Raw genomic sequence first — 17471 nt, 5'->3', positions numbered from 1 at the left:
CTAAATCTGACAGACGACATCTAAGGAAGGGATCTGTGTTGTCTAAAAAGTCCACGTGTGACATTGCTTTGGGCTAATGCTTATTATGCTATCCCATTAAAAGGTATTGCAGCCAGCAGACCCATTTGGCTACCAGAATGCTACACTGCGGAAAAGAAATTTTAGTGAAATGCATTAAATTGCCTTTTTTTTTTTCATTGTCAGTATATTTTGTGGCATTTACTCTTTTGCACCAGTACTCTGTCAGCTGGAATGGAGAAAGCTGCATCCTTCTATGTAAAAACAAAACGAAACATTTTTTTCTTTCTTGGTTGGCATACGTGTAGTTCTAGAAAGCACATTCTTTTGAAAAGGCCAATCAGATAGCAAATCAGTAATTAATGAGAAAAACAGCGGAGGAAATAGAAGTGAAACTATTTCAGCCCCTGACCTCAGACATAGTTCTTACTGTAACTCTGGCATTGAGAGGAATTGTCCCCTTGAGGGCCGGTGCAGCTTACAAGGAACAGGATGTTTATTTTCTCATACTCCCTAACAAGGAGCGTTTTCTAAGTGAGGCAGTACATTGGATGTTTGCTTTTCCTTTCTCCCGTTCTAGCCTTTACCTCAGTAATCCCCCAGAGCAGAATTCCCTTCTGTTAGATGACAGGAAAGCTGCTCTTGGTTTAAGCATTCACTCCAAGTCAGGTTTGTTGCTGTCTTGCTTGCGTTTCCTTCCAGGAGAGCACAAGGCCAGTTAAAAGCTCAGACGAATGAATGTGTGAGAGTGCTTGGGCCGTACATGCTGAGTAACTGTATCTCCAGGACTAGAACTACTGCAGATTTTGGAAATAGGGGCATCATTGGCTTCTAAAAATGATTTTCCTTGAAATGTTAATTGTTGCTCTTTTAATTGTTCTTACATTCAAAGCCAGAAGAATACTTCCACGTTTGAATAGCAGAAGAGTCTGGCTTTCAGCATGTTAAATTCAAAGTGGCCCTGGGGTATCTGGCTGCCACCTCCAGGCTAATTCAGTCCTGGTTTTTTCCTAATTGCATGTATGAAGTAGTTCAGAAAACTGAGGCAGCAACCCTAATGCCTCCGTAGTACAGACATGAATTTTGCAGTGAGGAAGCCAAGGGGAAATGAGACATGGAAATATTTCTTCCCTATCCATGTTTCTTTTTTTTAATTGGGCGGGGATGGTGGGGGGAGGTTTGGCAATTTCCCTCCTGCCTCTTTGGGCTTCTGATTCATTCAGAACCAGGGCCTGGGATCTGCTACCATGAGCCTTCATTCACAGCCGGCTGGGGATTTTTCTTCCATTTTACATCCCCGGTCAATTTGATTAGTCTAGTCATTGCAGCAACAGTCTTCGGCCAGGGACCACACATCAGGTCTCCTCCTGGAGCCCTGCAGTCATATCCCTGAATCCGGCCTCTATGAAGACCACCTGTGCAGCATCCCCAGCTTCAGCTGACATGGGGGAACCAAAGACACAGGCTGGGAATTGAACCCATTTCCCTTTGTTTGACAGTGGCTTAGCACTGCCTCGGAGCCAGCCCCCTCCCCTCCCCATCCCAGGAATCCCAGTTAAGCAGTTAGAACACTAAAAGCCACAGACTGCTGGCAATCTGCAGCCGGCCTGCAGGAAGGCCACAGGTTGCCATGGAAACACATTTTGACTCCATTAAAGCCTTCAGCTGCTTGCACTGTAAGTAGGTCCTGAGGAAAGGCTGGGCAGTAGGTCACTGTATCTCCTGCTTCCTCTCAGCAGCTCTGTCAGTTGGCTGCTATTTCAGAAGTTTGCAGTCAGTGACTCAGAGACATATGGGAGGTATCTAGACCTGGCCTGCTGCCCCCTTTTTCATCAAGTTTGGCTATTTGCTCAGCTGGGGCTCCAATTTTAATGTATCTATTTATAAAAAGATAAATGATCGGAATTCTTTCCCTTCCCCCTTTCCCTCTCAGTCTCTGACTTGCTGCAGAATTAAAATTTCCTGTGACTAGGACTCTCCGCTGCTTTACTTACAGCTGTGGTGTCAACCTGGCTTTCAAGATGTCCATGATGCTTATTCATGAGATTAATTTTCTTTAAGCAGCCCTAGCCTATAGTTAATTTATATATTTGGATTATCCTGAAAATCCTACTAGTTTTGAGGCTCCATGAGGATCAGAATTTGACACTTCCAAACTAAAGTATTGTGTGTTCCCTTAGTCTTTCAGTTTCAGCTGTTCACCTACAAGATGGGACTTATAGCGACTATAGAAAATATATACATGAGAACATTTTTCACATTCTGTCACCTTATACCCTGGTATAAAATGCATTTGCTCCATGTATTCACACATCCTACTCCACAACTGCCACATGAAAAATATATTCTAGAATTCCTTAGAAAATAAAATAGAAATAAAAATATGGAATAGCTTAGTTGGATATATGTCCACCCCCTTGTACTTCTGTAGCAATCCTAATTACTTAAAGCTCTGGTGTAATCAATTGCCTTCAAAAGCCCAAACCAAATGAATTGGTCCCACTTGTGTTAAATTGTACTGATTCAAATAACAGAATAAATTAAGCAATTCCTGTTGCTTCTCTTTGATGGGTACTGTATTTTAAGGCAAAGACCCAACCATGAGCACTAAGAAGCTGTCAAAAGAACTCTGTGGAAAGGCAAAAATCTGGGATAGAATATAAAAGAATTGCAAAGTCATTGAATATCCCTCTGAGCACAGTCAAGATGATTATTAAGAAGTGGAAGATATAAGGCATCACCAAGACCCTGCCTAGACCAGGCCATCCCTTCAAACTGGGTGACCAAGCAAGTATACTAATGAGGGAGGCAACTAAGAGGCCAATGGCAATTTTTAAAGAGCTATAGACTTCTATGGACAAGACTGGTCAAAATGTTCATGTGATAATATCCCCGGCACTCTAGAAATCCATCCTGTATGTTAGGGTGGCAGGAAGGAAGCCATTACTCAAAAAATCCCACTCTGAAGTATGCAGAGGAACATTTAAGGAATTCTGTAGCCATGTGGCAAAACGTTTTGTTATCTGATGAAACTAAAATAGAATTTTTTCGCCTGCATGCAAAATGTTATGTTTGGTGCAAACCCAACACAGTACATTGCTCAGAGAACACCATCCCAGTGGTGAAGCATGGTGGTAGCAATATCCCGTGATGGGATGTTTCTGATTGGCAGGGACTGAGTACTTGTTAGGATAGAAGAGACAATAAATGAAGAAGAGTACAGAAAAGTCCTTGAGGAAAAGCTGCTGCCCTCTGCAAGAAAGCTGAAACTGGGATGGAAGTTCACTTTTCAGCATGACGATGACTCAAAGCACACAGCCAAAGCTACACTGGAATGGCTAAGTAACAAAAAGGTTATGTCTTGGAGTGGCCCGGTCAAAGCCCCAACCTCAGTCCAATTAAAATCTGTGGTATGACTTGAAGATTTCTGTTCATCAACCCACCAAAGAACTTGACAGAGCTGGAACAGTTTTATAAAGCAGATTGGTTTAATATTGACAATTTTAGGTGTACAAAGTTGGTGGAGACCTATTCCAAGAGAGTCACAGCTGTAGTTGCTGCCAAAGGTGCTTCCACCAAGTATTTACTCAGGGGTTGGAGGAGACTTATTCAGTTATGGAATTTCAGTTTTCTTTTTTTGGATACAAATGCTTTGTCCCCCAGTAAAACATTTTTGGTCTGAAATGTTTTATGGTGTGTTGAGTGGAGAAAACCCAAACAATATATGCAAGTCTGATGCAACAAAATGTGAAAAAAATGTTCAAGGGGATGTAGACTTTCAATAGCCACTGTAGATGCTGCAACAGCTTGATGAACCTACGGAATAAAAAAGTGTTATTTCCTTCCTTCTAACCAAAAAACATCTATTTAATCTTTTAGGGGGCAACCTTCAAAGCACTTTACAGGGCTATAAAGCATCTTACCAGTGTTAATGGGCCATCTGAAAATTGCCATCCCTCAAAGTGGCTAAAAGTACACTCATAGTCTCATCAAAAGAAGATCTTTCCGGGAGTGTGTTTAGGTGGATGGGGGACAAGTACATGCATCGATGGCATTTTGCAATCTTTGCACCTACTTTTCCAGCAAAAATCTATCCACAGAAAAAGTAGGAACACGTGACCACACATACCTTGTCTCCCATAGCAATTTTCCAAGGCAATGTAGGGGCAGCGATACTCCCCTTGGAAAATTATTGCTAAATCCGTAGGTGAAACGTCCAAACAGACTTTGTCCCAAAAGTGGACAGTTTGAGAATTTCCTCCTTAATCCGAAGGAAAAGTTGTTCCATATTAAATTGTGGTCCGGAGGGGGGTGGAGGAGTGTCTCAACCTTCCCAGACATGGGGAGGAGAATTTTCAAATGCATTTCCCCGGGTCAATTGCCCTGGTTGAAAATTGCGCCCCTGGTGTGGACTACTACAACCCATGGATTTTCAGAATGCGTTCCTGGGAGCATGTTTAGGCCAGCACGCGTACATTTTGGATTTTCAAATGTCTGTGCGTTCTTTTGTCTCCAATCGGCCACTTGCAGAAACAACAGGTGCATACATGGACTTGTTGTATGCAAATGGCCTGGAGGGAATTTTCAAAGGGAAACATCTGGGGTGGTTTTCCTGGGAAAATGTTCACTTCTGATACATGCAAAGAATTTGGGCATTTGCTCTGATTTCTGGCAAGTAGCTCATTGTGATGAAGCCCCAACATTGTTGAATACCCACAAAAAAATATATATACACCTTGGCTTGCAAAAGTATTCAACCTCCTAAAAAGTCAGATGTGGGGATTACAAATGACACTTACACAAATTGTTACAGACAGTATGTTTAAGGGCATAATGGTTTGCAATAAAGTACATTTTCAAAGTCATAATTCATTATTTCTCTGCATTTTTTGTAAAATAAAATTAAAAACTGAAAAAATGCTGCTTGCATAAGTATTAACCTCTTCAGACTAGTACTTGGTAGAACCACCTTTTCCACTAATAACAGCTTTAGTCTGTTGGGGTAAATTTCTATTAGCTTTACACACTGGGAGTGATTTTTGCCCAATCTTACTGGCAGATTTGCTCCAGGTTGTTCAGGTTGTTGAATGACACTTATGGACTGCAATTTTCAAATAATACCACAGATTCTCAGTTGGATTGAGATCTGGACTTTGACTTGGCCATTGTAGAACATTCACCTTTTTGTTGTTCAACCACTCCTGTGTTGCTTTGGCCTTGTGCTTGGGATCATTGACCTGTTGAACTGTGAACTTTCTCCCAAGTTTTAGTTTCTTAGCAGACTGAAGCAGGTTGCTGGGCTTGATGGACCCTTGGTCTGACCCAGCAAGGCAATTTCTTATGTTCTTATGTCTTGCAGTATCTCTCTAATGTTGCACCATCCTTCCGGACTTTGATTTTAACAATATGCCCAGTCTCAGCTGAGGAAAATCATCCCCACAACATGATGCTGCCTCCCCCATATTTTACTATTCGATTGGTGTTTGCTGAGGAAAGGGTAGTGTTAGGTTTGCACCACACATAGCATTTTGAATTTTGGCCAAAAAGCTCCATTTTTGTCTCATCTGGCCACAGACCCTTATCCCACATTTTAGTTGGGTCACTCTGATGCTCTCTGGCAAACTCCAGATGTGCTTTGATGTGTTTTTTCTTCAGTACTGACTTTTTCCTAGCCACCCTCCCATGCAGGTCAGTTGTATGCAGAGCTCTTGATATCATGATTGGTGTATCTCCTCTCCAGTCCCAGACACTGAACTCTAGCTCCTTCAAAGTGATTGTTGGCCTCTCCGTGGCGTCTCTCACAAGTCTCCTTCTTGCTCTGATGCTGAGTTTTGAGGAACGGCCTTCTCTAGGCAGTGTCTGGGTGATATGATGCAGCCTCCATTTTCTCAAAGTTAATCCAACAGTGCTCACTGGGATATCCAAGCACCTGGATATTATTTTGTAGCCTTTTCCTATCTTGTGCATGTCTGTAACTTTATCTTTAAATTCCCTTAGAATATTCTTTGGTCTTCATTTTCACAGCTTTCCTTCAGATTCACAGGCTGACCAATGATACTGGAATTAGGGGATCTTTTATCCAGTACAGTTGGCTTTTTTAAATTATTCACAGGTAGAGGCCAATTGTAAGCTGATTGTTAGAGCAATATCTGTCATCTGTGTAAACTTGAACTTCCACAGCATAGGGATTGAATACTTATGCAAACAGCATTTTTTCAGTTTTTAATTTTATTTTACAAAAAATGCAGAGAAATAATAAATTGTGACTTTTAAAATTTACTTTAAGAGCATACTGATTTGCAATAAGCATACTGTCTGGAGCAATTTGTGTAAGTGTTATTTGTAAGCTATACAAATCTGCAAGCCACTTGTACATCTCAGCGTGTGTGCTAAATTTTGATCGATCAGGTGTGCCACTGGCATCATGCTGCCAGGTCATTCACTGATGGGCACAATGTGTTCATCCATAGGGGTGGCTGCACAATCATTTCTGAAGTGTGAATGCAAAACGTGTATTGGGGTCCCGTTTGGGTGAAAGGTGCTGTGTAAATCTAAATTAGTAATAATAACCACTGTTATTGTAGGACCTGAACTGCAGTGTTCTGGTAGCCATGTCAGTCCTGGAGGAAATTGAACTCTTTGCAGATTATGAGACTTTTTAATAGACCAGCATAACATTAATACAAACATTAGCATCTGAGACCTCAAAGGTGCCTTCTTCAGACGTAACTGATACCAGCATGGGTCTCACCCTACAAAGGGATTTATGTGGCCTCATAAACTCGTATACGGTATTTTGTATAATTCATACACTGGTTCAGTAGAAGATAATATTAATCATTTTTAATTTTTAGCTCACCTCTTCCAAATGGTGCTCAAAGCAGTTTGCAGCATTATTAGAAAACTATGCATTATTATAATAGGAATTTGACTTTAAATCTGATCATAATCCACATTAAGACTAGCTTGGAAAAGGCACAATATCGAATGTTCAGAAATAAGTCCCTTCCCAAAACAGCTTACAATCTAAATGGTACCTGAGGCAATAAGAGATAAAGTGACATGCCCAAGGTCAATAAGGAGCACCAGTGGAGGAAGTGAGATTTGAATGCTGGTTCTCAATCCATTGCTGTAACCACTAGGCCATTCCTTCTGCAAAGACTCCAGCCTTGTACTACCTAAATATAATGTATGCGATGAGTGTGTCTCCTTGAAGCTCAAAGAAAAGGCTATGCATGGTAACTATAAGTAATGCTTTTATGTAATATAGGATTGTGCTTCAGAAGGAGAGAAAACATTAAGAAAATTGGCAAAATTAGACATTCAAACAAAGCTTAACTTTCGTATCCTGTATGTTTTTTTTTTTATCTGTATACAGGGTTAATTGTAAAGGAAATAAGCTCGTCTACTTCTAGTTCTTCGGAAACTGTGGTGAAACTTCGTGGGCAGAGCATAGATTCCTTACCACAGGTATTTTAGACGTTAACACAAAAGCATGTGACAGGCACAAAGCTATTGGCATGCTCAGCTGTGGCCTGAACAGAAACCGGGAAGCCCTGGGAGATTGACTATAATAATCAGCTTCCATTTACTCCTCTATTGACTCCAAAGTGTAGCACTCTTTTGCGAGTTGATATTTCTAGGAGAGTTTAATGATTTTGTTTTTCCTTCTGTAATATGTTTGCGTAGCTTAGCTTTCAGCTCTGTGGGTCTGCTGCACTAACAGTGTTTTCCCATTTTGTGTCTATGAGAAAAATACTTAGTAGGTAGACAAACCCTCTGCAGCCCACTTCCTGTACAGAGAAGCCGTCTCTGATTTGGGGGAACTGCAGTAGTATCGGAACCTGTGTCCGCTGACATGGTGCACTGTATAATATTGTTCCCAGAAACAGCCTTCTTCAGTTTTCTCCTATGCCTAGAAATGACAGAGCGGCTGTCTTCTTTCACTTTTATTGAAGAAAACATTTAGAGCTTGATATTCAAAATGCATTCAGCCCTCGATAGCTGGATCAGTAAGACTTCTCCGACTATCTAGCAGGCTGATGAATATCCGGTTATATTCAGTGGCTGCTAGATAATCAGATAAGTCACATATCCGGTTATCTTTTACCTGGAGAGAAAGTGGGTGGGCAATGGGTGGATCCAGGTGGCCCTACTTAGCCAGATACACTATCCCGCTAAGTAACAATCTTCAGCCTTAGACAGATAAACTATCCACGTTTATCTGTCTACGTTTATCTGTCTACGTTAGACGGATAATTTAACTGCCTAAATTAGACCTACTCAATAGCAGGTCTAAACTGAGATGGATAAGATTTGGCTGTCTAAGTTGCGATCTGTATGGGGATATTCAGCAACATTGCCATGCTGTTGAATATCCCATCTAAGGGGGTCATTTTCTAAGCCTATCACACGCGAAAAGGGATAGCTTGCCAGGGGCGGAGTTGGGGCAGCGAGGAGGCGGACGCGATGTTATCTTTGCTGGCGGCGATAAGGTAAGGAGCTTACTGTCCCATAACACAGGCTATCACACAGCTTCACCCTACTGAAAAAGGTGTAGTTAAGTCTGTGCAATAGCACTTTGCAGACTGGCAAACCCAGCTCACTCCTCCTTTTTTTCGGATTTGCATCACACCAACGATATGATGCCTTCGCATGCGTTAACGGGGCTTTTCGCATGCGATAAGCCCTTATCGCATGCGAAAATGCCTTAGCGCATTTTGATAAATGACCCCCTTAGATACCTGTCTAACTTTTCAATATCTACCCCCTTAGATTTCAGTATGGTGTTTTTGGGGTTTTGTTTTTTTTTAGTTATTTGCTGCTGTAGCTAGTGCATGGAAAAATTAAGTCATCTTCAAAACAAAAGTCCTAGAAATGGTTATGAAACCCCAGAGGTGTTGTCTTGGGGCATAGTGACAGTCGGGACTCTCTTTTCAAGAGTTTTTGCCCGGGTACAGGAGAGAAGCACAGCACAGAAAGGTCTAGGCATGCCACACTTTCAGTGTAAAGGGGAAATCAGTACCTTCATGTCAAGTAGCTTCTCATTGAAATTAGAGATGACATTTGACCTTACGACTCCAAAAATAAATGTTTACCAGTTCCTCTGAATTTGATGTTCAGGAGATGCTGGTGGTATCGATTCTTCTGTTTTAAATAGGCCAGAATCAGAAGTTTGCCAGCCTTCTTGTGATTTTTATTGCTTTATTTTCCTGGGAGCTTTGGTTCTCTCAAAATGTTTGCTTCCTCTTAGCCCTAATGTCAAACATGACGATGTGCTTCTTCTATATGTAGGGACCTTCATTTTCAGTTTTTATTCTGTTTTGCCTGGGAATTTCAATGCTATAACAAAAAAAAAAAAAAATCAGTGGAAAAATCACACTGTTGTAGTACACAGGAGAAAAATCAGTGGACAAGTCATTTTTCCACTGATTTTGGTTTTTTGTTCTAGCATTGAAAATCCCAGGCAAATAAAATACAATGTGAAGACTAAAGTCCCTCTGTATATGGTACCTTTTGGGGTTGACTTACACTTTTTAATTTTTTTATACGTCTTTATGAGTGTTTTACCCTGAACCAGGACAGCGTACATTGATTAGTACAACACAAGGATAATGGGAAATGGATTAGGAGAGGCAGGATGGATCAAGCAGAGAATGATTCCTTTTCTAAGGAAAGAATGCTGTAGGACAGTTTCTCGAGGACCAGCCAGCCAGTCTGCTTTTCGGGATATTCACAGTGAATCTGCATGAGATATAGTTGCCTACGGTGGAGGCAGTCGGGGCCAGTGGAAGCACTAGGTGGCTGCGTAGAGCAGCACAAGTTTGGGATGGGGGGGGGGGACGACACAGCCGTTTCGTTCTTCCATCAGCCCTGCTCAGATGTGGTCTTCAGGCAGCAGAGCAGGACACGGGACCACAGGGAATGCGCCCTCCTACTTCCTGCCGATATGGGCCGGAAGGGGAAGTGGTGTCCCATGGGCCTAGGTGGGCAGGAAGAAGGACGCCTGATCGCCCTGGTCGGCAGAAGAGGAGCCCAGGCTTCAGGTGGCAGAGCATGTGGGTGGGGCTGGCACGGCCAAAGAAAGGAGGAGACAGATAAGTGCAGAGCATGGCTAGTTGCAAAGAAATGAGGGGAAAACCAGAGATCGGCCGGGATCTATGGCATTGCACCAGAATGAAATTGGGCAAACTAGATGGATCTTATGGCCTTCATCTGCCTCTGTATTCTGTGATTTCTCTAGTGCCAGTTATGTTGGTGTTTTTATTCATAGTGTCATGGATCCTTCTCCACTGAGACCACTAATTCATTTCATTTAAGTCACTAAACAACTTTCAGATGGCAGTGACTTTCAATCACTACCAACTCGACTGGATCAGAACCAGTGCCAGTAGCCCCCTCCCCCCATGCATATGTCTTTACCAGGCATTAGACCTGCGCAGAAGACGTGTAGATATACACAGAATTAGTAGTTTTGTTAGGCAATGCGTGTGTTTTTAATTATAGTACCCATGGTGGAATTTTAATACAGGAAGCTGTTCGGTTTTACACTTGCCTGGTTTTTGCATGCTTTTTTCGAACATTGTTTTTCTGCCAATGAAATTTGGAAACTCAAAAATGTATTTTCTTTTCAGCAGGCGTGCTTATTTCAGCCATATCTTTCTTTCCTCAGACGGCATGTAGAAAACCAAGGACCTCCACGGACAGGCACAGCTTGAGCTTGGACGATATCCGACTCTACCAGAAGGACTTTCTGCGGCTTGCAGGCCTGTGCCAGGACAGCGCTCAGAGCTACACGTTTGGTTGCGGCCACGAGCTGGATGAAGGAGGCCTTTATTACAATGGCTGCTTGGCTCAGCAGTGCATTAACATCCAGGAACCATTTCCAGCCAAAAAAGCAAGCAAATACTTCTCTCTGGATCTTACTCACGATGATGTTCCAGAGTTTGTGGTGTGAGCTGTCTAATTTCCCTCTGCTTGCTGTATCAGAGGAACTGCTGAAACTCATTTCTCCCTCTGGGTGCCATGTTATTCCCACCTCTACCCTCTCCATGTGCCATGTTTTTGTACATCTGCAAAAGAATCAAGGATTTGTTATCCGTGCACTTTGGACCTTATTGACCAATTCAAAGCCATTACGTTAGACATAACATGGAATGGTAGGAAAGAGGCATATCCATGGCACATAAATAGAAGAAGATACATAGAATTTCTTTGAAGAAATCTCATACTAAGGGGCCTGTGCACTAAAACCTAGCATGCACACTAAGGCCGTTTAGTATACATGCAGAACAGTATGCTATGCACTAAGGTGATATCATGCTTGCTAAACCAGAAGATGTTAGCATATATGTGCTAGAGCTGGTGCATATGTACATGCTAATGAAGGGACATCAGATGAAAATTAGGATTTAGAAGGTGCAGGGTATGCTCTGGTCTATGCGCTGTTTCAGGGGTGGCCAACACATACCAAGAGCCAAGGAATCAGAACATATACTACCAAAGAGCCTCATGTTTTCAAGGCATCCCCCTTCCCCAACAAAATCTCTCTCTCAGTTCATTCACTCTATCCCTACCAGTCTGTCCCACAATCCCATCCTGTTCCCATCACTCTTTCACAGTTTCCCCACCAGTCAGTGCTGCAGTCCTATCCCCACTAGCTTTTCTCTTGCAATACCTCGAGCTTGGCCTCACCAGTCTCTCTCTCTCTCTCTCTCTCTCTCTCTCTCTCTCTCAATCCGTCCAACCTGGCCTTACTAGTCTCTTTCTCTCTCAGTCCTCTCACCTTATCCTCACCAATATCTTTCATCAGTCTTCCCACCTTGTCCCCTCCTGTCTTTGATCAGCATCTCCCTCTCTGTCTCTCCCGTGCTCTGCCCAATCTCTGTCTTTCTCATGTTCTCTTGCCCCTGTCAGTCTCTCTCTCAGTCCCCACACTATCCCTACCAGTATCTCAGCAGCGTCAGCATAACATTCCCTAACCCACCCAAGAACAATGACAAGGGCTTAGTGGCCCCAACATTAACTTCTCCCACCTCATACATTGCTACTTTGGCACCTTCCCATCCTTACCCTCTGCCCAACATCAGTATCTCCCCTGCCCCACCCCCTCTTACTCTCGCTTTCTCCCTCCATGGCTCTCTCGCACACCCTCCATCATCACTCCTTCTGACTGGTACTTCCACTCCCTCTCCCCCAGAATCATTCACTTCCTGTTGCACTGCTCCCCTGTGTGTCTCTCTCAAACCCTTCACCCTTCCAATAATCTTTGGCTCTCATCCATCCACTTCCATTCTTCCCCCTGACCTATCTCCGCTTCTGCCTCTGCTATCCTCCATATCCCCTTTTACCACCTCTGGCTCTCTCTCACCCTCCCTTCCATCTTCACTACCTACAGCTCTTTATCACACATCCTATCTGCTTCACTGCCCCCCCCCCCCAGCTCTCACACCCACTCACTCATCGTCACCTCTGACCTTTCCTGACACCTTTTCTGTGTTTTCAACCGCCCTCCTCCCCCACCAATAACTACTGTTGGCTTTCTTGCACCAATTCCCTCCTCATGGCTTTCTCATACTCCTCTACTGTCTTTCCCCATTCTTTTGAACACCTCTCATGTTCCCTCCACTTCCCCCACATTTCTCTCATGCAACACCCTATGCCTGCCATCCCTCCCTCTACTTCCCCCACCCAAGCCCTGGTCCCCTCTCACCTGTTGCAGAACAGGTGGCAATATGTACCCTGGGCAGGAATAAGGTGCCAGATCATCCAATTTTCAATGCTTACTTCATGGAGATGGGGAGGGAAACCATATTCCCCCCTCCTCATCCCCCTCACAGCATAAGCTTCTCATGCTGCTCTTCCCTCCCCAACTCTCACAATTTTCACCCCTTTTAAATCACTGCCCCCAGAAACATTCACCCCCTCTTGCACTGCTTATCCTTCAAGAAATGACACCTCTCATCCGCCCAACATTCTCTTCATGCACAGCCTCTTCCCCAAGTACTCATCTGCTACATTTACCTTCTCCTTCCTTCACCCTCTTATATTCATGGCCTTTCCCTTACCACAAATCATTCTGGCTTGACTGGAGCTCTGGGTGATTACCTCCTCTTCTCTGCTGTCAGCTGAATCCCAAATAAGAACATAAGAAATTGCCATGCTGGGTCAGACCAAGGGTCCATCAAGCCCAGCATCCTGTTTCCAACAGAGGCCAAAACCAGGCCACAAGAACCTGGTAATTACCCAAACACTAAGAAGATCCCATGCTACTGATGCAATTAATAGCAGTGGCTGTTCCCTAAGTAAACTTGATCAATAGCCATTAATGGCGTCTCCTCCAAGAACTTATCCAAACTACCCAGCTACACTAACTGCACTAACCACAAAATGCAAAATGAGCTACTGGACCTGGGGCAGTGTCCTCTCCCTTCCAGACAGCAGACCAGAGAAGAGCCCTCTACTCCAGGCAACAGAATGGGGAGGGCTGGAACAGGGAGCTAACCGGCCCTTCTTTGATGTTCTGTCTGCTCCAGCTTCATCCCTTCCCTTTGGTTCTTTTCTGTCTCCCTCCCCTCCTGTCCTCCACTGCTGCCAGTAGCTGCATGATAATGGGGGTAGGAGAGCAGAAATGAGCAGTGGACGCTCCAACCCCCTCCCTTTTGACTCTGAGGTAACCAGCAGCCCTGTGATGTCAGGAGGGGAGGGGTTAGAGTAAGCAGCAGAATGGTTCTCCCCTTCTCTGTTCTAGTGTGTGTTTCCTGCACCAGTCCCTCCCCTCCTGTCCTCTGCAGTGCTGCTCAAGTTGTCGTAGGGTCAAAAGGGCAAGAGCCACATTTTGCACATGAAAGAGCCACAGGTTGGCCACCCCTGTGCTATTTAATGTGCGCTTGCTGTGGTTTAAAATGTAAAACTTGCCTTGGTCCAGGTGATAACTTTTTAGCATGCACGCTATTTCAAGGGCTCAGCTTTCAGCAAGCCTTGAGGCTGAAAGATGATGGTCACATAAAAAAAGATGACACTGTAAATGTTCGCCCACAGTCTTCCTACTCAAATTGACTTGTATTGATACCATGAAAATGTCTTTTGAAACAAAAGACTAACAGATGACAAGTGGTTTGCACACATTGTACACTTCACAATGTATAAGTCACATTGGTATGACAGAGTCTAATAGAAAGCCATTCCATACGTTTTGTTAGAATGGCAAGATCATAATAGCCATTCTGTGGTTAATCAGTCCAAAGGCCATTGCATGTATTCTGAGTCTTAAGCCAGAGCAGTACTCTAGGCAACAAGGTCATCTTTCAAGCTCAGCAATTATTTTTGTTTGTCTCCTTTCTGCCGTTGTGGCCTCAGCCAGGGCTGCAGCTGAATCTCCCATAAATATCTTTGAGATTGCCCACACAGAGCACCAGTGGAGTAAAGACCGGTGTTGGTCCCAAGGCGCTTGTAGAAGAGGGATGGTGAAATGCAGGTGCCCTCTGGAATCAGAGCAGGCGGATTTCCCTCCCTGACATCAATGGGATGGATGTGGCAGGGCTGTCCAGTCCTTCTCTTTCTCCTCCTCCTCCTTGCAGACTTTCTTGGCTGGCTGGCCTGCCAGGGTATATGGCACAGCTGCCAGCTTGATGCTGTCACTTTCCTTGCTGATTCCTGTGCATTTTCTGCCTCCTGTACATCCTCTGCCTCCTTGGCAGCCACGAGAGGTGCGCGCTAATTGTCTGGTTTTCTCTCTTCTGGAAATCTCTCCCATCACCTCCTCTTCAGCTCCTGCTTGCAGCACTGACAGCCAGCTTAATTTGCCAGGCATACCTTTATGAAGGTTTGTAACGAGAGGACCGCGCCTGCTCAGTTTAGCGGTGTGCACTCTTAATTTCTGCAGCGTCTGCACATTATTTCAAGAGCAACTGGATATAGCGCAGAGCCTCTGTACATTTAGGATTGGAGTGCACATTAATAGGAAGGGTGCATTAGTTTTCAGTGCGTGTGCTAATAAAAATTGTGTGCATCACATATTGTGATGTTTTAGCATGCATGCTAAAATATTTATCATGTGCATGCTAAAGGATTTTTTTTACGAAAGTTTTAATGCAGAGGCCCCAAAATATTATTTTGTATTTTAGGTCAAATAAGCACAACCCTCATGTTCTAACTGAAATGCTAAGTTATATTCTAATTTTTTTAAAATGTGTATGCATTTGGGGTCTTTGGACAGGAAGATGCTTCCAGTGGCTGCTGCTGGCTTAGGGCTTGATTTATTAAGCTTGTTCCCCGTAATCATAGACTGGGAAAAAAAGCCTTAGTAAAGTAGGTCCTTAGGTGAGACGGTAACAAACCTATGCTTTTCTTCTAGCAAGCCAAAGAAATGTACATAGCATATATGTCGCTGTCAAGACAGCAGGGACAAAGCAATAACCGGTGAGAAAACCTAGGCGAGCGCCCCTCATAAACGCTTTTAGCCCTTCTTCCAAGAAAGAGAGTCAGGATCCACTTGAGGCTGGATCATAAACTGTTTCCACTTCATCACTTGCTTTGCAGTTTGCAACAAGAGTAATTATTCAGTGAACCTAAAAAACGCGATTAGTCATTTTTAACCAAATGAGCAATGAGAAATGTTCAAGAGTCATAATAATACAGCAATAACATTTGCTCAACCAAAGTAACTTGCATACAGTATATATAGCATACCCTTTTTAATTTTCGGTTTCTTTTCCAAGTTATCTTCATGGCTCTCTTTTAAGTAATGCACATTCTGTAGAGACAATCCCTGTTTCAGAGCACTAAGCTTGCCAGGGCCAAAGGAAATCTTTAGCGGTGTTGCAGTGAGGTGAGGTGGAAACGTTTGCACTGTAAGCATGTCTGTCCGTCATTATTCATTTTAAACAAGATGCTGTTCTCCATGCATTTTTTTCCAAGTGTTTCACAGTTTGCAAAGTACTGATGCAACAGTGATGCCACTAGAAGTAGAAACGCTGCAGTTTTCAAGATGAATTACTTGAGTATCCCAGTGACAGTAACATAAAGCATATCTAATGAACTTTTTTATCTTTCGCTTCTGAAAATGTGTATACAGTACAGTAGGAAGTAATCTTAGCAATGCCTTTTTTTATATACATTTTTGCATCGATGGTGGTTTAGGGGTTTAAAACACTAGCTTGCCATATTTTGACATACCATCTTTTTCTAACTGGAATTTTTAAAAAAAATATATATATATATATTATTTTATAAAAAAAAAAAGATGTGTAATATTTTTATACAAGATTTTTAGGTAACAAAATGATATCATTTTTTGATGCAGCATAATATAATCAGTGTTATTGCAGTATAGGAGACAGTATTAAGAAATGAATGGCAAACACTATGATAGTGCTACAGCATTGCTGCTTTATATAGACTGTGCACATTGTTGGACAGTGAAAGCCAGGGATAAGTGCCAGAGCAGAACTAAGTGTATCAGGATGAACTGTGCTTTCACAGGCCCTATAATTTCCTGGATGGGAGCCTATTACCATTTGCTTTTCAAGCATATTTGTGCACAGGAAACAAAAGTGTCAGCAAATCGAAAGTCACTGTGCTTCCAGGTGGCAGATGTACAGGAGTGAGCACATACAAGTAGACAGAACAGTGGTTGAATTAACTCAGATGTGAGTCTTGTGAGCAGTAAGGTCGCTGCCGAGGCATCAACTATCTTTACCTAAAAATGTAGAAACTGCTCCAAAAAACATGCAGATGCACGTGGTGTACAGTTGCCAGCCATGGGGGACCTTCAGCAAAGGGGTCCTTGCACAGTCACCCAGTGTCCAATATCAGAAATTGATCTGGCTTATCCCCAGAATGCCATAACCTATCCATGTAAGCCCCTGCACTGGAACCTGGAGCTGACTCATACTGCACTTCCGTATACAAATATGTATGCATACTCTGCATGCACAAACCTATGCAGTATATAATATGGCTCAATTAAAAATTCATTACAAGGAACCTGCATTATAGAAGGAAAAACATTTTATAGTAGGTCAAGTTAGATTTTTTTTTGTGAGAAAGCCTTTATAAGGAATGTAAGGTTTCAGACCACACACAAAGCAGGATGTGATCAAATCACCCATATTTTGGAGGGATATATCTTCCATCCCAGTGCATTGTGGTATTGTTTAATCCTACTTGTTCCATTTGTAATTGGCCGTACAAGCACCTCCGTTCACGGGGAAGGCCTGTCAAAAAGCCAGAAATGTCCTGAAGTCTCCCTTCAAAACATGGGCCCTTTCACATCCCTGCTGAAGGGTTGTCTGAAGGATTTAGAGTTGCCAACCGGCTCCATTTTTTTTCCTTTTGGACATGGTAATCCAGTCCTGGCTTTAGCCCTCCCCCTGCCTCCCTCATTGCATGAGGCAGAAGATGTAGTCCTTCTTTTCTTAGATAAATAGGAACTACATCACCCTGCATGCAAT

General features: G+C 43.1%; 1 protein-coding gene across 5 annotated transcripts in view; it reads left to right on the top strand.

Annotated features, from left to right (window-relative positions):
• FRMD6 (FERM domain containing 6) overlaps nucleotides 1-13279 on the top strand; it is a 321577-nt gene extending 308298 nt beyond the window's left edge. For all 5 annotated transcript variants that reach the window (XM_029598335.1, XM_029598336.1, XM_029598338.1 and 2 more), the window contains 2 exons: nucleotides 7397-7488; nucleotides 10691-13279. In XM_029598335.1, coding sequence (XP_029454195.1) covers nucleotides 7397-7488; nucleotides 10691-10975 — 377 coding nt within the window. In that variant the 3' untranslated portion in view covers nucleotides 10976-13279. The remainder of the gene's footprint in view (nucleotides 1-7396; nucleotides 7489-10690) is intronic.
• Nucleotides 13280-17471: the final 4192 nt, after the last annotated feature.

Source organism: Rhinatrema bivittatum, chromosome 4 (genome assembly GCF_901001135.1).
Source record: "Rhinatrema bivittatum chromosome 4, aRhiBiv1.1, whole genome shotgun sequence".
NCBI classification, from domain to species: Eukaryota; Metazoa; Chordata; class Amphibia; order Gymnophiona; family Rhinatrematidae; genus Rhinatrema; species Rhinatrema bivittatum.
The sequence above is the reverse complement of the archived record's forward strand: the minus strand, read 5'-3'. Positions and strand labels throughout refer to the sequence as shown.